The sequence below is a fragment of the Danaus plexippus genome, assembly GCF_018135715.1.
Source record: "Danaus plexippus chromosome 3 unlocalized genomic scaffold, MEX_DaPlex mxdp_30, whole genome shotgun sequence".
Taxonomy (NCBI): Eukaryota; Metazoa; Arthropoda; class Insecta; order Lepidoptera; family Nymphalidae; genus Danaus; species Danaus plexippus.
Window position 1 is genome coordinate 761995 of NW_026869845.1, and position 21823 is coordinate 783817.

The 21823-nt window shown below is 29.7% G+C and overlaps 3 protein-coding genes and 1 long non-coding RNA gene across 4 annotated transcripts; 3 read left to right on the plus strand and 1 right to left on the minus strand.

The window, feature by feature from the left end:
- Positions 1-6048: 6048 nt before the first annotated feature.
- On the plus strand, positions 6049-6941 carry LOC116767334 (uncharacterized). Its single transcript, XR_004353303.2, has 2 exons — positions 6049-6465; positions 6566-6941. It is a non-coding gene; the product is annotated as an uncharacterized LOC116767334 (long non-coding RNA).
- LOC116767326 (uncharacterized) lies at positions 6866-7893 on the minus strand. Its single transcript, XM_032657596.2, has 2 exons — positions 7448-7893; positions 6866-7386 (listed from the first exon to the last, which is right to left on the minus strand). The coding sequence occupies exons 1-2, from the start codon at positions 7852-7854 to the stop codon at positions 6921-6923; spliced, it is 873 nt and encodes a 290-aa protein (XP_032513487.1). The 5' UTR covers positions 7855-7893; the 3' UTR covers positions 6866-6920.
- A 2420-nt stretch (positions 7894-10313) lies between these two features.
- LOC116767715 (integrator complex subunit 14) lies at positions 10314-13949 on the plus strand. The gene is made up of 10 exons (XM_032658173.2): positions 10314-10600; positions 10662-10816; positions 11103-11238; positions 11381-11493; positions 11869-12061; positions 12273-12373; positions 12445-12540; positions 12767-12953; positions 13180-13325; positions 13700-13949. Exons 1-10 carry the CDS (start codon positions 10414-10416, stop codon positions 13934-13936), a joined length of 1551 nt encoding a protein of 516 aa, XP_032514064.2. The 5' UTR covers positions 10314-10413; the 3' UTR covers positions 13937-13949.
- A 566-nt stretch (positions 13950-14515) lies between these two features.
- LOC116770411 (protein O-mannosyl-transferase TMTC4-like) lies at positions 14516-19968 on the plus strand. The gene is made up of 11 exons (XM_032661875.2): positions 14516-14903; positions 14991-15369; positions 15445-15687; positions 15784-15992; positions 16161-16332; positions 16538-16746; positions 17292-17399; positions 17869-18010; positions 18284-18398; positions 18472-18660; positions 19784-19968. Exons 1-11 carry the CDS (start codon positions 14683-14685, stop codon positions 19966-19968), a joined length of 2172 nt encoding a protein of 723 aa, XP_032517766.2. The 5' UTR covers positions 14516-14682.
- Positions 19969-21823: the final 1855 nt, after the last annotated feature.

The window sequence follows — 21823 nt, forward strand, 5'->3', positions numbered from 1 at the left end:
GGTTCTTTTCTTGTTTCAATTTTTATTATTTAACATTTTTCTTCTATAGGCTGTATACGTATAAGTCAGTTGAAGTCGCGTCCATATTGTATCCGTTTACAATACGAACCCCAAATTTTCATCCAAATAAAAATATCCTTACCTTTCCTAATGAATACGCGCTACCTGTGATCCATTGTTACAATAGATTAATGTCTGAACATAAATATATGAGCTCTAGTAATGATTGATCTCTCATATTAATTGGGATTAAATATAAAATATTAGTAATATTGGAATTTATTTTTGGATAGCTAATTCAAAACCAATTCATTTTTATATTTTGCTCAGCCTATTATTTTGTAAGATACGAATGTTTGTCTTTCTATCTCAAATAATTTCCTGATTCGTACAAAAATCTGATATGAGACCTCTCAGCATTCCATAGATTCACCGTGCGGGTGCTGGGTCCATCGCATTGCAAGGAAAGGAGCTTCAATAGTGCCTGGGAATTGCGACCCAGATGTAGGTTTAAGGGGCCCCTATCCAACGCGCGTTGAACGCTCATCTCCACTGTCCAAACTCCTCCTACTAATCCAAGTAAAGGTATATACATATACATATTTTAACTCAGTAATATCAGCCAAAATTAAAGTAACGATTTTAGACTTGGAACATGTTTTTTTTCGATTTAATACTGTTATCCCTATTGGCTTATGTGTCCCGCAGGTCGGAGGAGTGCAGATATCTGTTCATGACTTTATATTTAAAACAATATTTTTCTTTCTTGTTCACACCCAAAAAAAAATTTCAGTCTTCTTGATTTTATTGAAGACAGCCGTATTTCTTGATAACGATATCCACAAACACGTTGTATCTAATCCTATTTAAATGTACATAAAATCAGCATTCAGAGGCATGTTGCTTTGATCACTCCCGGTATGTATCTATATCGTATACGCCTTAAACTACTGAATTTGTTGTGTTGAGTTAAAAATTACTTTAAAAATATTTCCAGAATATATTATTTCATATAAGTCTAGCCGAAGTTTGATAAAAACAGTGCTTACATATTTAACACTAGTTGTATAAAATTCCACAAAAAAATATTTGTACGTCATCTCATTTGATCCTATAAATTTAATATTCCAATGAAATACATTAACAACGATAAGAAAAGCTCGTCTCATCAATAATGTTCAAAATAAACCTTTATATCATATAAAACAAAATGTTTTTCAGAAATCAACTCAACGGAGAAAGATGTCATCGCTTACACGTCAAGAAATGTAACCGAATAAAAGCTTTAGAAGCCGTCAATGTGCCTTCATATAAACTTATTAATCAACGCCTGTGACACAGTCAGCCGAGTTAACAGGGCAAACGTAACGATTTGTAGGCAGTAAAATGTTTACAGTGCATTACGAGCTCTGGAACCTGTTGAGATCAAGACGACCATAAAGTAAGTGAGGATAACATAAGCTTTAATAACATAAAATTTATGACATCGCGAATAATACTCCTATATGTTTATCCTACTTATTTTCTGGCTCATTAAATGTTGTATAGGCCTTATTGTATAAAAAAAAAATTGTCACAGGTGCACCTGTTTTTTTTTTTATATTCTTATTCAAAATGTATAAAACCGAATAATATTTTGTACTTCCCATTATTTTTTTAAGCACACTTAAATTTTGTGAGTCTAAAATTTACATTCAAAAGAGCAACAAATAATGTGTAATAAAATATTAACTAAATTATAGATAATTCTTTTAACATACCCTTAGTCATAGTTTTTTTGTTCATACTTATAAGAAATTTATACTTTAAAAGCTTTTTCCCCGGCAAGATAGTATCCTGGTTAAGATTTAAATTGCGCGAAAGCTCATTTGTAGTGAGAAGAGCAATATTTTGTCAAAGGCGAGTCTGTGATGTCATTTTATCCTTTGCTGCTTTTGAATTTCGTATCTATGATCAAATAAATAGATGGACTTTAATTAAAAGTATGCAACTGGCTGTTAATTATTATTTAACACATAACATATTATCAGACGTATTTAAGACCATCACAGTAAGCGTTTAATACAATCAGTCATGTCAAACATAACCTATATATAATAATAGTTATAATTCATTAATTTTCTACCACAAACTAATGACGTGTTGACTTTTCAGTTCCAATTACACGATGAATAAACATGGCACCTATTTATCTGCTTCGAACTAAATGTAATCTTTTAGATCTGAATTATATTATAGATTTGAACAATTAAAAGTTTAAAAAATACGTATAGTAATTTTATCATATCATACTAAACACTCATACTCTAATGTATATGTGTAGCTCGTACTGTAAGTTGAGATTCGTAAGTTTAATGGCTAAAATATGATCACATTAGTTTTCATGAGAAATGTTTATTGTATTGGCAAAACATCATTCCAACTTTTTGGTTCCCTCGGGATTGGATATTCATATTTCCCCTTCTACTTTACGAGTAATTTTAATAAAGAAATCATTATATTATATTTTCATACATTATATAATACTAATGTAAATACTCGCTGACATATATTTTAAAAATTATACAATTTAATATGATATAAAAAGTTGAACCTTGACGTTTCCAGCTCAAAGTTTATTTATCACATGTTTGGTTAGAAATTCAATTCCACGCCCAACTGAGATACGATACATTAAAATCGTCTGGTAAAATGTAAAGTCACGAAGTGGCATAGAGTATGTTTGAATTTATTTCGGCTGCTACATCTCTATTCTTTGTGTCAATTTAAAAGATTAAAAAAAAGGATTTGTTCTACATGTACACATTTTTTAATGAATAAAACAGTGTACCAACAAAACAAGAAATAATTAAATTATTTACCGGTAACAACATTACATAAACTGTTAAGGAAGTGGTAACTTTAGTTTGCGACAACATGAATATCGATTGACAGTTTACGAAAATCGACATTGAACTCTCAAGGTCTAAAGGTTCCGCGACATACGTGCGAGAATGCAGATTGTCGTGAATCAACACGAACAAGTCATTGAACTATATGAGAACTACTTTTGTATTATAAATAATACAAATTTACTATGCTTATTCAGTCATAAGAGTTGGTTACTAAAGACGTTTAAGTAAGCTTCCACGAGAACTTACACAGATTTAAATAAAATGATTAATTTTCTTTAGTTTTCCCACATCAATGAAAAAAATGTCCAACTTTTTGTGTATCAAACAGGGTGTCTCAGGTGTATATATATCTGTCTAATTGATTTTTAAAGTCAATTGAGATAGATCCGTGAAAACAATTCTTAACTACATATACATACCCACTAATAAATTTTTATCCGAAATAATAATTCCCAAATTACTTGCTTAAAATATATATCTATTATGTCATCATCATATAACAACAATAATTAATAAAGACAAAATAATGGTATTCGGATTTTTCTTATTGAAAGTAACTAAGCAGGTAAATATAATTATAACAATAAAGAAAGACAGATATCTTAGCTGAGGCGAAAGTTTTTAAAGGGCTTTTATTACTTTGCACAAATAACTTCATCAAGTCAATATAAATAAAAAAACCTGTTTACTTACTTAATGTATTGAATAATAGAAACATAGTATCTTTGACAAAAACTATAACAGTTAGGTTTATTAATATATCTTATGTTAATTAATATTATATTATATTTATTATCAGCTGTTTACAATTGTAGTGCTAATGTCAAGGTAATTTGACAATCTAATTAAATCCTTTACCAACATGATTTTAAAGTGACACTTGATGTTAACAGAATGAATGAATACTAGCACTTTCGCTCAGATCTTCTCGCATAAATGTAGGTTATGAATATAATAAACAATATCCCAATAAATAAAATAAACAGATAATTAATTAATCTTCATAATATACAGACACACTTAATATATTTACAGAACTAGTAAATAGTTACTTTGAAAGGAAAATATTATTTAAATTTCAATGTAGTTATCTTTATTTAGATGTTCACTCAACACGATTAATATAATTATGAGAATGATTTCGCAATAATGACATCGTTTCATAATTATTTTATACCAAAAGTATGATAATTTCTAAAATACATTTTTTTTTTTCCGTCTATAACATGCAAAGAGGATAATTATGATGAAAATAAATATTGTCTACGTAAAAAAAAACGTAAACATTGTATTTTTTAAAACAAATATTTAATGACAGTACCTTCCCTTACCACGAGATTACATTGTAACAGATAGTTATCAGTTTCCGCGTAAAGTGATATGAAGATTTGAGAAAATATATTAATTAATAACTGGAAACAGTGTGTTTAGATTGAAAGTCAAATTCATGGTGGGGGTACAAAATTTTTCGACAGCTCACCCTGAAACTCATTAGTACTCTTTTTTCATTAAAATGTATCCCTTCGAACATAAATCAACTGTTTTGCTCCATCATATGTACAAATGTAACTGAAACAAGTAAGCTTACTATGAAATCATTAATATTTTTTTGTGTAACTTCAATTTGACGTGAAACACTCTTTAAAAATGATTTATAGTTATAAAAAAGCTAGAAATCTAACTTGTCTTAATAATTTAAAGCAACATTTTTTTTAATATGCTCACAAGGCGGAATACGTGAAAAGGAGTCAATTTATCTCCGTTCTCATTCTTCTGTAGGATATTTCTTGAGCAACGACAAAAATTGATTACAATAAAAATATTTAATTAAATGCTTAATTTTTAAATATAAATAGCGCCTTTAACATTAAAATTTTTAATTCTCTGAATTATTTCATACTTTAATATCCTGCAGCTTTTCCCTGAAAATACGTAAAGCGTATATTTTTGTATCAACTTCAATTTAAAAATTTTTACTGTTGGTATCACCTTTTTCTCTGTTTGTCATTGAATTATTTCTAATGGATTCGTTACTTACTGACGAATAAACAGTACATGGATCCGTAATAGACCTTGTATCTTAATAAGCAACGGTACCTCAAGAATTTTGCGATAAGGACGATCATTTTGCATAACTATTTCTCAAATTCTCGGTAAAAATTTACTGAAATTATTCTCATACATAAAACTGAATAACAAATGAAGCAATCAACTAAGAAATTAAATTATATGCGCCCTTAATATTTCATGTATTCTTTTGTTTTTTATGAAGCTATTAATATTTTTATTGACGGTCATTTGCTCTTAATATCAAACTCACTATAGAATTGATTTTGTTTATGATTTGGTGAGATGGAATTTTCCCATTTTTATAAATTTTGACATCTTATACTCTGTTAGTGATTTATTGACACATACATATAATACTAGTTCTAATAGTAAGACTTTTACAATTACCTAAAACGATTTCAGCACGAACAAATATTGAAATATCGGTAGGCACGTACATTTACAATTATATTTTATTAAGTATGTTTCCAAAGAACTACTACTGCAATAATTATAAGTAAAAATACTTCAGAAATAAATCTATTTTTATACAATACCTATTGATGTTTAAACTCTCTCCGAAGTAAGAAGAAACGGGTCAAGGGGATCTTAAATACTTTATATTAAGAGAAAAATAAACATAAAAACAAAAATACATATTGACGTAATGGAAATATAATTATAAGCCTTATCAATCATATATCAATATTGTCTTCTGAATGCCTCCGAAGCCTTTTTGAGTGTAGTGGTTATTAAATGTTTTTTAGAGGCTAGTTGAAACCTTACCTAACAACACGTGTTTTCTATTGTTTAATCATATCGTCTTATGTAAAGGAGTGAATCCTAATATAAGTAATTTTAATATAGAATAGTAAGTGTTACCCATATGAAACGTGAAGTTAGCAGTGTTCAATATTTTTGGCGAAGGGTGTAAATTGAATTTAATTTAAATTAAATTTTAACAACTCTTACAGAAATATGCAGGAGTATACAAAGAAATATAAATATATGAGTATTTAGGTATCCACAATTCAACTCTTCACACATTATGGGTTCCAAATAAAAACTTTCAGCATTTATAACAAAATTTATTTGACGTGTTTACATCGTCATCAGTCAATGTCAACTATAATTTTAAATTGACAAAATAAACGCATTAACTCACAATAAAATCAATCTAAAGTAAAACAGAAAAGCTTCCTCCAAACGTGTTTAATGTTACTTTGAAATTGTTAGTTTTCAGAAAGGTTTGTCTTCAAAATATAAAATATTTTTTCCCTTTTCAAATGGCTTAGTACTATTAGAAGAAACAGAAAACTATATTTAAAATATAATCTCATAAAAAGTAATTAATTCAAACGCAAGTGTCCATTAATATGTGAGCTGCAAAACACTGTGACATGACCGATTTACATATTAATTGTACATGCCAAATCGGATGAAGGTTTCAGAGAAAGACTTGTCCGTGGAAAAAACCAACGCTTCCTGACATCCAATCATTCAAGTGACAAGAGCTTGATAGGTTATTATTACGTCGTTACCAAATAAAAACAGAATTTATATTCTGCTTTCAATAAAAAGTCAATAGACTAGTGTATTAAAATTTGTTTTTTTTTTTACAGCTGTATCAACGAGCATGAATTCACTACCAGTATGGACCTTTGACACGCAGAGTCTAAGACAAATTTCTATAAAAGACAATAGTCTTGTAACATTCACGTTAGTCGTTTTCATTATTGCGCTGGGCCTTTATTTCATTTTAAACAATTGGAAAGGATTATCAGGTCCTGAGGAAGTTGATCTTGGAACAGTGAGAATAATCCAACGAACATATCGCACAAATAACCGCAGAAGGACGGACTGACAACTTATTATAGTTATTATTAAATAACGATATTAATAAATAAAGTGCAACATGAAATTCAAGAACATTTATATTAAAGTATACAATTAAGAAGTTTTTTGAAATAAAGTCAATTAAATAAATTCTACAGTTGGGTCTAATATTTTTATTTCTTTATATATGATACTTAAGTTGGCGAAGCAGGCAGTTTGTGCCTTTTCTCTTTGATAGATGCTCATTGATGCTAGACCTAATAATTGGCCTCTCTGCAAAAGTAGGTCACCGACCCTCACTGGACATTTTCCGATGCTTTGAACGCAAATTGTTTTATTTTGATTTATATTGCGAAAGAGTTCCTTTGACACTATATATGCGGGGTCGTAGTTGGCAAGTTGCAGCGAAAGAGACTTCCCCCGACGGAAATGTCTTCCAATTATGACAAATTGTTTTTTTTTATCGTACTTTTTTGCTATTTTAACAGTCCTTATACAATGTACCATGTTCTCAAACGTAGTTAAAATAACTAATGACTTTGTTATTAAACCTTCATGTGGAATAACCTCGATTGAGTCTACTCCGAATCCTTTTTTACAACGAGGGCTAAAAGATAATTCAAGTAAGAATATATTGAAATTAAATTTTATTTTCAACCGATACTTACTTAAAAGGGCTCCCTAGCCTCAATCGGATAGGTCCTGATTTCAAACATAGCTCATTGGCAAGTATTGACGTATGTGATATCACAGCTCCTACACATATTAGTTCATTGGAAGTCATAGAGTGTATTCGGGCTGCGTAAGGATGATCTTCTACCTTAATAACATTACAATCTATTTCAAAATTTCTATAAAGTGACTCAGGATCAAATCCTCTATAATGTAGAAGTAAATTATTTGTAACTAAAGCCATTATAGCAAGGAACGTAGCGAGAAGCAATGTAATGATACCAATTTTGCTTTTGTCTGAACGATCGTCCCATGGCTCGTTAATGAAATTATAGCTAAACCTATATTCTTCCGAGTCGGAAATGTCTTCAGTGATTTTGTTATTTTCTAAATTGGTTTCCATTAATGGGCTTTTATAAAAATTTTATATCTAGAATTGACGTCTATTGATTGTATAAAGCAAACTATCCAGTAGGCCATGCATTTTAATTATGTACAAAATATTAGATACATTTATAATAATTTTCAGCAACCATGAACACGGGCAGACGAGATGTGATCACGGTTGCTGAAAAGTAACCGAAACGTCGGGGTTATGTAGTTTTAAAATAATAAAATTCGCGTAGTATATCCGAAATATATTAGTTTCATTTAAATATTTTCTTTATTTATTTATAACTCATCAAATGTACCTACTACTAAGATAACAAGTTTATAAGTACCGAAGTATTCTTCAACCAACTATAAGAATAAGCACACATAATATAACAGTACATTTCAATGTATGTTGAATGATAAACATATTTTACTGCTTACTCCTATTTAAAAAGATTTCAAGTATCGTAATAAAACTTTTCAAGAAACTAAAATCAACCTCTAAAATAAACAAACTAATAAATGTAGCACATTCCTTAGTCTGCTTGGAAGAAGTTTAAACTACCCTCATTATAATTACAAAAAAACGGCCTCTCTACAGTCTACATTTACAATCGAATAAGACGCGAAGAACATTATCTTATATATTCGAAGTAAACGCATTAACTTTTTTTTAAGAAAGTACGCGTATATTATATATATATATATATATATATATATATATATATGTTTACATGGGAACTCTTAGGCTAATTTGACCGATAACATTGTAATATATTTAAAAGTGTAAAAGGTATAAACTAACAGACTCACATTCATAATTAGGCTTGTTATATCATTGTCCTTAAACTACTACAAAGTTAGGAGAAATGCAGATTAAATTTCGTCTTCTTCGTATTTTACAGTGAGAGCACTCTCTAGCCTAATGCAATATCGTAATTCTGAGGGAAATCTTAATGCTTGCTCGTCGTTGTGTAAAGATAAGAAGGTATTGTAATTCGAAAGATAATCAGTATGGAGAGCCCCGTGGCAGGAATGAGGACCATACGACGTAAGAGGAGTAACAAGTACTTTAGATTGTCAATAAACATTTCTAGGGCTTACACGAGTACTTCATATTTGACTTAAATCATATTTACAATTTTATCTTTCTTTCGATCTCATTTTTTGTTTCTAGACAAACTTTTCGATTAAGTATTTTGTAGTAACCGTGTGTGCAGTTTTAAAAAACGTAAATTTGTTCCTCATATTGCATCTCTTTTTTAAAGCTTTAAAAAATTTGAAGAAGCTATGTTTTATTCTTACAACATACGTAACACACTATAATCTTGCGTTACAGTTTGGAGACTACATTACTTCACCAAAACTCTAAAGCTGGAAAAAGTCTAGAAATGTTTCATTTGCTTGTTGTTTCCTGACCGAAGATGTCTACCCAAAAGTATACTAAAAACACCACCTTAAAAAAAATTATTACATGCAATCTCTTATTTAACACGTTACACATGACTTTAACCTTCTTTACAAAATATTTCGAATTAACATTGATTGTCCTCAAATACTAAGCAGATTGAACCTTAGGATTCCATGTTGATGTACCAGTAAACTCATTACTCTGTTTAGCCTCCCACTAAGAGGAACTTTGTTTGGCTCTTACTTTCCTATCTTTCAGCAAAGTCACTAATCATTTAATAGCTACAGCAGTCAGCAACGTTGTCGTCATTCAACACAATAACTTTTAGAATAAAACACTGGATCGTAATTGATAAGTATCTAAGCAATATACTTTCCTCCAGGTCCTGATTTTAATCAAAAATATTTTAACATTAATTTTAAATATAAATATTATAAATATTAACATTAGTTTCTATAGTATTATTATTTTTCTTATGTTTAGAAATTGTCATTAAGTGTTTCATCTTTTAAGTGATAGTACATTGAGATATTTTTTTATTTAATTTATATTTGTGCGTGTCGTAATATAATCCTTGAAAACCTTATTAAATAAAATAAAAGTTTAAAAATAACCTTATCGAAAATCAACTAAAGGGTTTCGATACTATAAAACTTGTTCTTTAGGAATTATTCTTTAACTTTCTTATTTAATACTTAATTATTATTATTAAATTTCAAAACACTAAAAAAATTTCTATAACATTTTGATCAACTAGGTACATTTTCAAATATTTTTAAATTAACCTTATATCCGTTACGAAGGTAACTCTTTCGTCGTACGTATTGGCACTTAGTTAATTATTATTTTCTATAAATTCTTCATAAGTATAACTTTAAGGGTCGTAATGTTTTTAAGTAAAAAAATGCCTAACTATTAACTCAACACTATCACATACAACATAAAAAATAAATAAATAAAATCTTGAGGTTGCAAGGATGAAGGCCACGTTTAAAACAACCAACCATTTCAACAAAAGTTTGACTTTTAAGTGAATTTGACAAATGACAACAACAATGATGTCAAAACTATAAAGTACTGACAATTGTCACTTTATTGTAAATAAATGGTTGTGTTAAAACTATACAAAGTGTTTTAAATATATTTAAATGTAATTTATATTATTAAGCCAGCAATATGCCCACAGTTATTTTATTGGATGTTTCTCTTTCAATGTCTAGGCCTTTACCTAACAGTGATTCTACTGAGACTCATACTCGATTTACATTAGCGACCGCTGCTATAAACACATTTTTAGACTATTTATGTGTCCATGCTAAACTGGAATATGTAGCGTTAGTAACATTTTCATCATTATGTGAAGGTAAGACGTGAAAAAATTCATTTATGAAATTGCTTCTATACTAAAAAGTTTTATTTTAAAGTTTCAGTTCCCTTTACTCGAGAATTTGACAATATTCGCGTTAAATTACCTACGTTAGAAGAAGGTGACAAAACATGCATAGAAACTGCTCTTCATGGAGTTAACCAGCTGGTTTTAAATGAGTGGGGTTATCAGACAGCAGTTCAAATAATACTGGTATAATTAAGCTTTTAAAAAGTCTTAGTAATGAAATAAATCTCATATTAATAAGTTTTCACATGAAAAGATATTTTATTTATATTAAACTATAACTATAGTTTCTGACTATTATCCCATATAATGGCAAGTGGAAATAAATCCCCAGTTTGTAAATGCATTACTTATTTAGTTAAAACATCAAATAGTATATGCAAGAAAACATAGATCCGGGCAAAATGTTACAAAATCAATGAACTAAAAGGGGAATAAAAATTACATATGGTCATCTTAATTGTATTATTAGATCACTGATGGTAGCTGTGGTGTGGGTTCTATTGGGAGGAATAGGATTATTAAAGCATTGCCCCTGCCCCCAACTTACCCTGGCAAAATTCATGTGTTACCAATTGCATCACCTCATGATACTTCGTTACAACATGGCAAGTATTATGCTTATATATTTTTCATGATATAAAATCATTTTACATTTTAAATTTATACTCAATAGAATTTTTATAGACGATCAATTTAATTATCTCTCATTCATGTGGTGTGTAATAATTAAAATGATTTTATTTTCAGCTATGCCACTTTATCAGAAAATAGTTGACTTGGCCAGCAATTCCGTGAATAATACAAATGTAACGATTTCCAGAGGTTCAATATATTGTCCTGACCAACTTAACATACCTGGAGTAAGCTATTTCTATTATATAACATGAGTTCAAATTACTCACATAACAGAATTATTCTATTGCTTTCTTCATAATATTATTGAATGTTTCAGCCATGTAGTTTTGTTAAGTTGTTTTGAGCTATGTAACACCACTATACAAATATCTTAGTATGCAATAGTGAAAGCAATGGTTCTCATAAGATCTTGATGAAAACATGTATTAAAAAATCTGTTTTTCAGGATTCATTGAAGTGCAAATGTTACTATGTATCCGTTAAAACCATGTCATCTAATGACCTTAATTATATATTATGATATTTAAATATGTGCTCCTGAATGTATTAGATAAAAATTCTTCATGATAGTATAGAGACTTGTAATAACAAATTTCCAGGTAATTGCTGCTATGACTCGTCTTTGTGAACAACACTACCAGGAGTTCTGGTGCACTCTCAAGTGTGGACAACTGGAGACCAGGGTTCAGCTGTTCCCTGCCCCTCAGCCTGCTTCACAAGACTGTCTAGGCGCTACATACACTTTGTCCAACCAGTTGCATGTCATTGGATTTTTAACACAACAGGATTTAGGTGCGGAAACTGAAAATTGTTATCACAATGTACATCTTGTGCTGTTTGGATAGTTTGTATTTATTGTATTAGAGCATGAACTGTATTTGCAATTATTATACATGTTTTTAGAGTACATTAAAATATTAGCTATATGTGAGCCGCAAATTTATGTGTAAGGCATTTGTATTATTGCTTCCCGTGGACATAACACTTTTATTAACTTCTTCAGGTACCCCAATAGCAATAAGCAAGCATCTTGTTATACCACAAGCTCAAGTTGCTAGTAATGCTCCACATCGTGAAAACTATGATCCTAAAACACCCACAAAGGTGAAACAAACTTATAATCAGCTGCAACATAGTTACCGAACACTTAATAATTAAAATATTAATCTTATTAGGAAAGTAGCAGTTCTGAAGGCACTTCTACTGATGATGATATGTCCGACCCGAGCAAAGTTCCTAACTTCTGTGTTCTACTACATGGAGCTCTTAAGGTATAACACCTTGTTATTAAACAGCTGTATTCAAATGGCTAAAAAGGAACTTGTCAAATCAATCTAGAATTTATATTACCTAAGTTATCATAGTTTATTACAAAATTGATTTGATCCTAGATATATAATTAATTTAGTAAAAACTAGATTTATCGTCATTTAAAGTATTCTTATAAAAAAAAGCACATGTTTTTTAATTTTACTTTAATGTTTTGGATGGTATCAGGTTGAAGGCATGTCAGCAATAGTTCAGTTGGGTGTTGACTGGTGGGGTACTTTATCGGCTTGGTGTGAGGTGTCCCGTGCTAGAAGATCCTGTCTGCTGCTGAGTGTGATGCGTCCTAGCGCATCCGCAGCGCCCTGGCTTGGACCCTTAGATCAATTGGGACCCTCTGAAGATAATAGCACCTCTAGTAAGTATACTTAGAAGTGGCCTGCGAGTGGTACTTAAAGTTAGTTCATATAATGTTTCAGTCTTATAGGATAATTCTTAATATTCTGTATTCTGTATCTGTGTAACCCAAAGTATTTGACCATGAAACTATGATCTAATATGAACGGTAAAGGTATATATTTAAAAGGTATAGTTATTTTTTGCAAATACAATAATAATTTTAATGTATAATTAATAACAATCAGCGGAAACATTCCCCGTTCGTTCATGGCGATCATACAGCGGCGGTTCCGGTTACGCTTGGGCGCGACCACACACTTTGTTGGCGGACGTTCAGAAAGTATTACGACATGCTAGGAAGTTACCTGATAAGACTCAACATTTGTATAAGGTTAGTGCGTACAGCGAAAACAAATATTCTGTATTTATACTGACGCAAATTAGATTTATTTTTCTGCTATAACTTCTTAACAATTGGCTTTCGAATTTGATTTTTTTTTTGTAGGTAGTTACATATAGCTTTTGAATCTTAGCATTAATTATTTATATAGTAAGTGGGAACAGCTATATATTATCTATTTATATCTTAGCTACGCACTAGACATAATTTATATATTATGTATAATAATAATTAAAACTACTAAGAGAATGTTGTATTTATTTAAAACCTTTAATCTTATTCACAAGGTCTTATTATCTAATATTTTTGGCATGTCATCGAGTTATTGTATTCTTTTTATATGAATATCTTTATTTTTCAACCAGGAATTAAACCGTCTTCGCAGAGCAGCTATTTCACTGGGCTTCTCAGAATTGCTCACATGTGTGAGCACTGCCTTAGAGCGTGAATGTACCACGCTTCCTCCCTCCGCCCCACCAGAATGTGCCTTACAGCTGGCCCACGCTGCTGCCGCCCTTAGAGACCCCAGAACTGCTTTAGACGTTAAACATAGTTTACAACCTCTAGACGCCAACTTTACTGTAACATCTATGTCGCATTAAAATATTGCCCTATTATGCTATTTTATTTTATCATCCTCTTTTACCTGTAAAATAATTTTGAGTTTGAGTTTAAAATCATGTGATATCTGAAGTTTCTTCATTTCGTCTCCTCTAAATCGACTGGTAACTTAATTTTCTGGAGTCTTAAATAAAGCCATTAGATTATTCCATTAGACAAACTTTTCATAATTCTCCACACAGTATTTAAAATTATATTCAAATTTATTTTACAATGAATAAAATCGGTAATATTTTCAAAACATTCTACAAAAACAAATTCATTCATTAATGAAACCATAGCTTAAATAAAAGGAAGAGATGTGTCTTTTTAATCAGTCAATTTCAATCCTATGTACATAATATAATAAGTTAAAAATAACAAAAAATTCAAATGAATTATTTATGGTTATGCTATGATCTACTGTAACATTTGTTCATATTAACTTTTTTCACTTCCTTTATAACTAACTTCTTGCGAATGAAGCAACAGCTTAAAAAATAATTACCTTCTTCTGATAGAATGAAACTCAATGCACTACGCATGTCAGAATCAGATGTTAAATTTTGACAATAAGTCTTATTTGAATTTTGACTTATTTTAGGATAACAATTATGTTAATAACTAAAAGTAAATAATAAAGAATAATACTATTAAATATTTGTGTCAACAAGTAAAGAATGAGTTTTTTTAAATCGTAGTTTCTCCAAATATATAGTTCTAAAGTTCGATATCATTTTATTTCATTATGGTTCAAGAAATTCTTTGCATCACGTTCGTATCAAGTATACCTTTTATGTTTAGTTTACAAGGTGACTTTGTTTTCGATGACTCCGAAGCTATTGTTAAAAATAAAGATATCAGCTCTGATTCATGGCTACAACCCTTCTTTAATGATTTTTGGGGAACAAATATCAGGAGTAATCTTAGTCATAAATCTTACCGGCCTTTAACTATACTCACTTACAGGTAATTTAAATTGGATACTTTAAAACATTTCTCTTATACAGTTTTAAAATAACTTTCAATATTTGTTAACTAAAATTTTATTTACAGACTGAATTATTTTTTAAGCAACAAGAATTTAACTGCAACACAATTTAAAATCACCAATCTTTTATGTCATGTTGCTTGCTGTTTATTAGTGTGGAGAACATATAGTTGCCTATGGGAAAGGTTTAAAGGAAAATATGTTATGTCAAGTACACTTAATGTGCCTGTAATAGCCACTTTGATGTTCGGAGTGCATCCTATTCATGTGGAAGCAGTTTGTGGAATTGTGGGACGAGCGGACTTGTTGTCTGCATTAACATTCCTTCTATCATTCCTAATCTACGATAAATCTATAAAGACTGACAGTTATATTTATTTATTTTTAAGTTTAATAATAGCAAGTGCTTCTATGTTCTTTAAGGAAAATGGTATAACTGTTCTGGTAAGTAATCATTATTATCTTCACATTCAGTATTGAATAAACTTAATACAGGCTAGAAAAACAAATATTTTTCAGGGTGTTTCTTGCATATATGATTTATTGTGCAACATAAATAAGAGAGACAATAAAAAGAAATTAAGTGATTACACATGTTTCAAAAATATACACATTAATATCAAATGTGCTTGTAGAATAATTTGTGTTGTTGCCTCCGCAATCATTTTGCTTTACATGAGATGGATAATAATGGGCAGAAATACGCCAGAATTTAAACCGACAGATAACCCAGCTGCATTTTCGGACAGTATAATCACAAAGGTAAACAAGAAAAAAGAATATACAATCATATTATTTGAATTAAAATATATGTATAACCTTTATAGGTTGTCTGTATTTTTTTCTGTATAATTTCAGGTAGCTACATATAATTATATATATTTCTTAAATTTCACGCTACTCGTTTGGCCGCAATGGTTGTGCTACGACTGGTCGATGGGATGCGTTCCACTTATAAATAGTGTTCTAGATTTTAGAATACTGCTGCCAGTGATTTTATATATATATGCAGTATTATTTGTTAAATTTGTTATTACCAACGGAATTCATTCATTTCCACAGGCGAGGTACATTCAAAATAATCTGAATATTTTTTATATATGTATGTTTTGTATTAGGACAAATTTTAATTTAGTCATTTTTGTTTTCTAAGGACCATTTCCTTCTGTATACTATTATAATCTCTCTGTCAATGTATTAGATGTGTGACGTAATTTTTGTACTAATTATTTCAGATTATTAATCATGTCAGTAGTTCTTATATCACTACCATTTCTGCCAGCTTCAAATATAGTGTATCCAGTTGGCTTTGTTATAGCTGAAAGAATATTATACATACCATCTATTGGCTATTGTTTTTTGATAGCAATTGGAGCTAATAAAATAGTTAGAAAGATCAATAGAAAGGTCAGTAAGGCACTTACATTTATTATATTTGTCTTAATGTGAAAAAATTTTATTAAAAAAATCATAAATTTTATAGAGACTTTCATATATCACAGAGTAATCTATAGTTATTATAATAGTTTATTTGCAAAAATTATCTTGTTTCGTTGGACTTGACTCACAATATATATATATATTTTTAAATAATGTATATACATAATTGTAGGTGGTTATTTGCGGTTTTTACGCCATGATATTAATTTATTTATTGAAAAGTTGGAATAGATCATTTGATTGGAGGAGTGAATATGATTTGTTCACGAATGCACTTAATGTGTGCCCATTGAATGCAAAGGTACATTACAATGTAGCTAAAGTAGCTGATGCCAAACAAAATAACAGCTGGGCTCTGGCAGAATATAAAGAAGCAATAAGGTAATTCTTAATAAATAACATAGAATTATATTTAAAACTATACACAATATATTTAAAATTGTCCAATACAAAATACAACACGTGTTTATTTTAATTTATTTTAAATTAAAATCACAACCAAACTTTTAATGCTAAATAAAACCGCCAAAAATTTGAGGACACTTCATACGTCACTTGTCAAAAAAATCGAATACGTCTGATCACGTGATCAGACATAGAAATGTAATTAATAATTTCTCCTTATGAAAATCGTACGTGAGTTTGAACAACTGTGTCAGTTAATTCGGTTCCCAAAAATATTTACAATAATAATTTAGTTATAATTATTATTGTAGTCAGTTAACTTTTGTTTCAAAACATCCCTTCACACTGAATTACTAAACTTGTTTATGCATTAAATGATTATCAATACGTTCAAATAATACTATATTCATTTATGTTAGATTTTTTTTTTCTTATTTGTATAATAAATATCAGGTCGTTATATTAATTTCTAAAAGAATGAAAATGCACGTTGAGAGTAAATAATTTTACATAACTTCCAGACTGTATCCCGAGTATTACCAAGCGATGAATAATTTGGCAAATTTATTGAAAAATCAAAATCAATATACTGAAGCCGAACTATATCTTAAGAATGCTTTACACTATAAGTGAGTAAACATATCTTTGATTATAATTGATAGCCTCGTCTTGAATTTGTTGGTTGTAATATATATATACATTTAGATCATGACCAACATATATATATATTTTTTTTTAAATAAAATATTACAACTTATTTTATAAGAAAGTTCTAAAACATTATATTATAATAAAAAAATATAGACTTTAATTTCTATGTAAATGAAACAAATATTTTCGGATTACTACGCGTTTTTTTTTTTTAATTTTATTTTAAACTACATACTCCCGACGTTTCGGTTACTTTGCAGCAACAATTTGCACATCAGATGTGTCACATCTCGTGTTCGGGTTTCTGAGGCTTCATCAGGATTACTACCAGAACTATAAAATAGACCCAAATATTTTATTCATTCCAATTTTGTGAATAAATTATCCATGCTAATATATTGATCAGATAATTTGTTATTTTGTTAATAAACTAATTAATAATTTCAGACAAGAATTCCCAGCAGCCTGGATGAACCTCGGCATAGTGTTGGCTAACACCAAGCGATATGAGGAATCTGACAACGCCTACAAAACTGCTTTGAAATATCGCAAAAAATATCCAGACTGCTACTACAATTTGGGAAACTTGGTAATTATTATAGATTTATACAATCATATGTGTAAAATTTAAATTGACATCTTCATTTCGTATAAAGTTATTAAAGTTTTGAGAAGCATCTACTTTTATGAATACTACATGATCAATAATGTTACGCTTTATGCACATAGGGAAAATTGGTAATATAACAAACAACGCAGACTAAGTCGCGGTTATCACTGGTTGTCATACAAAAAAATATTTTAAAATAAATTTTGTATGTTTTTATATAAATAATTCAGTAACATGTGAAAATTTTTTCAGTACTTAGAAATGAACAAAACAAACGAGGCAATAGAAAGTTGGCACAAAGCAATCAATTTGAATCCCAAACATGTATCTGCTTGGACAAATTTACTTGCCCTTTTAGATAACACGGGTAATAGAATTATTTTATATGGCAATAATATTTAATACCAAATTCACGTGATATTGATTAAATTAAATTTCAGGGCAAACTAACAGAGCGTTACGGATAATACCACAAGCCCTCTCGGACGTGCCCGAGATGCCGTCAATTAATTTCGCCATAGCAAATATTTACGGCAAAATAGACAACTATGTTGAAGCGGAAAATTACTTCAAGAAAGCCATCAATTTGTTCGGTGACAGAGTACAAGCTATTCACTTTGCGAATCTAGGTGAGCGGTTCTGACTTCAACTAACAATAATTTTGGTTTTGAAACAGTCGATACTCGGCTATAATCAATTGATTATAGGAACGACTAGGAAGGTCAATAGCAGAATACAACTGTCATTACGTTTGACATTTAGTGACATTACACACATTGATGAATCTTGACGTATTGATGTATATGTGTGTGTAAAAGTCGTGGTGTGTGCTATGTTTATCTTTATACATATGTATATATATAATTCTAGTGTACGTGTGTATGTCACTGAACTCCTCCTAAATGACTGGGCCAATTTGAATGATTTTATTTTGTATGCCTTCGGGTAGCGCCTCGGGTAGTTTTGATTCACAAATTAACTCGGCAGATGGTGCTGCAGTCGACATCTAGGTTATTTAAAATAAGACAGCTGCAACGTATTTTATAAATTTACTATATGTAGTATTTTAACACACTTCATACATTTCTCTGTTATCGCAACTCTGATATTCACACGGACGGAGTTGCCGCCAAAAACTAGTTTAAAGTTCAAAAATTTTTCTTATTTCTAATACATTTTATATTATAAAAAATAACTTTATACCCATCTTAGGCGTATAATTTTTGACAGACGCCAATTTTTTTGGGAAATTAGTAGAAGTTTTTGTTTCACATTTTAATATTAGGTAAGCTAAATTTTCTGTCGTTCTTTTTGCCAAAAAGACTATTAGAATATAACTTATAGGTAAAGAATATTTGATAACAAAAATTCACTTTGAAATCAGCAAAAACTTTTTAATTTTTTTTTTTGTTTATTAAAACTATAAAGACGATTAGTTGGAGTTCAGTATTGCTGAAATATTTATTGTGACAATTTCTTAACAGTTAAACTTTAGTTTTAACAGAATATATAGATATATATATATATATATATATATATATATATATATATATATATATATATATATATACATACACACCATCTCTGTTATAGCTTTACGTTTTTTTTTTATATTCAAATATTCGATATGTTTTTTCTATACTCTGTGAATCAAAGTTCTATATACGCATTTTGTAACTCATAGTCACGATATAAAAAATCATAGGCTTCAATGAAATGTCCAATATTTTAATTTAATATCATATTTTCCAGGAGTACTCTACCATCGTTGGAAGAAGTATGAGTTAGCAGAAGCAATGTACAAAACGGCTTTAAAAATCGATCCCAGATTTCCTAGTGCTAAAAAGAATCTCAATACATTAAATAAATTAAAAAATAACCATTACACACTCTTTTTATTTGTTGTAACATCACCAATAAATACAAGTTTGTCTTAAATCTAAATGAATTAAAAATTATATAGCTATCAAAAATAAACTACACCATAAAATGGCAAAATTGGCTCCATTTTCTCAGAATATTTAAGAATCAATATATTCATAGTGTCGCGCCGGCTTAAAGATCGGGTTAGCGAATACTGTAGAATGTTCTCGACATTGGATGGCAGCGCCATCTCGTGACGAGTGGACGAACTATTAACTAAACGGTTACTACAACTTTCCTTTTGTTAATGTTTATAAAAAAGTAGAAATATAAGTGAGAATGTTTTCGAATGTTCTAGTAATCGGATTGTGTATAGGTTCGGTTTTGAGTCTGTCTTATAGAAGCGACATAGAAACGATATTACCTGCGATTATAATAAATTGAATATTTGTGCTTGCTATTAAACCGTGTTTATATTGTTTATCAAACCCTAGCTCGTAACAGTAGGTTTAAATGTGCCGTGATATATCATTAAAACATGTAAAAATTACATATGATCGGTAAATCGCTGACAAACACTTTTTCAATCTGTTTCACCGAGTGAAGTCTTATAGTGGTAATTAACCCTTCGACGTTTTGGATAAGAAAAACCTGCGAAAAAATGATCGACTAAGGATATAGAATCATATATGCAGCACGTCACTAGTTTCAATCTATTCTAGACAACAGGCCGAATTTCCCTTCTAACCGTTCGCCATTTTGATCATGGTCTATATAAGTCCTATGTTATTTTTACAAATTACCTATGGCAGCAGCAGTTATAAATATAACTTAATTGTTTATCTAGATATATTCGCTTTTATTTTCTTTTCTTATTAGTTATTCTCTATATCAATAAGCAAATATATGTTATATAAGTATCGTAGAGAAAGTTACTCAAATAAAATTGAAAGAAATAGAGTCTAGTCTAGTCTTAACCCATTAAAATTAAGCAATTTTTTTTTCTAAGACTGAAACTTCCTTAAAAATCCAGTGTTTGCGCAAATCTTATCTAAATAACGACCAATATCTACTTCCACCATCTAATACACTTAATATGGCCATAAATGCAATAAAAAATAAACAAAATATTAATTCTGGATTCAAGGTCTGGGATTTTAATAAAAAATTTATTGTGTTTTCGTGTTTTCATATTTAAAATCGTTTGGGGCGGTAAAGAAAACCGAATCGCTACGATAGTATTATTTACGTAGGAATAGTAACAAAAAACGATGAACTCCTTAATTCGCTTGGTATAAGTCAACTCTTTACGTTAGTATCGAGCAGTTGATAGGTACAATGAAAAATCTTCTGTTTGTAACGTGTTTGTTTGTGTTTGTTTTTAGGCATGAGAACATTTTTACAATTGAATAATGTATTAACAAACAAAATTTTCGTATTTATGCTGAAAGATCTAACAACTGAGAAAGAAGCTTCCGAATTAGTCAACATCGGAAAATGTTTATCGAGATACCATTCTGATCAAGGTAGTTAAGCCATTTAATCAACACCGTGTTCAATAAACAAATCTTGGTGCGTTCAGCAGGACTTGTTGCCCTTGTCATAAATTAGATCTATCGAATCTTGGTTGGAAACAAATGTTCGGGAATTCATCAGAGCTCAAGCCTAACCGTCATGTTGACTTAATTTTAATCCATTGAATAGTTATTTATGGTGTTCTGGATGAAGGGAATGAAGCTTCCTCTTAAAACATAATGTGGAGTTAAAAATTAGTTTTTATGTAAATTATAATTGAAAAGGCTTACATCAGAATTTTACTGTTTTTATTATTTTTTATTTAAAACTATTATTATACTTAAAATATTTAAAAAATCATTTACTTTCATTTCCATTCAAGTTTCGTTAAATTAGGTGTTGTATATGTAAATG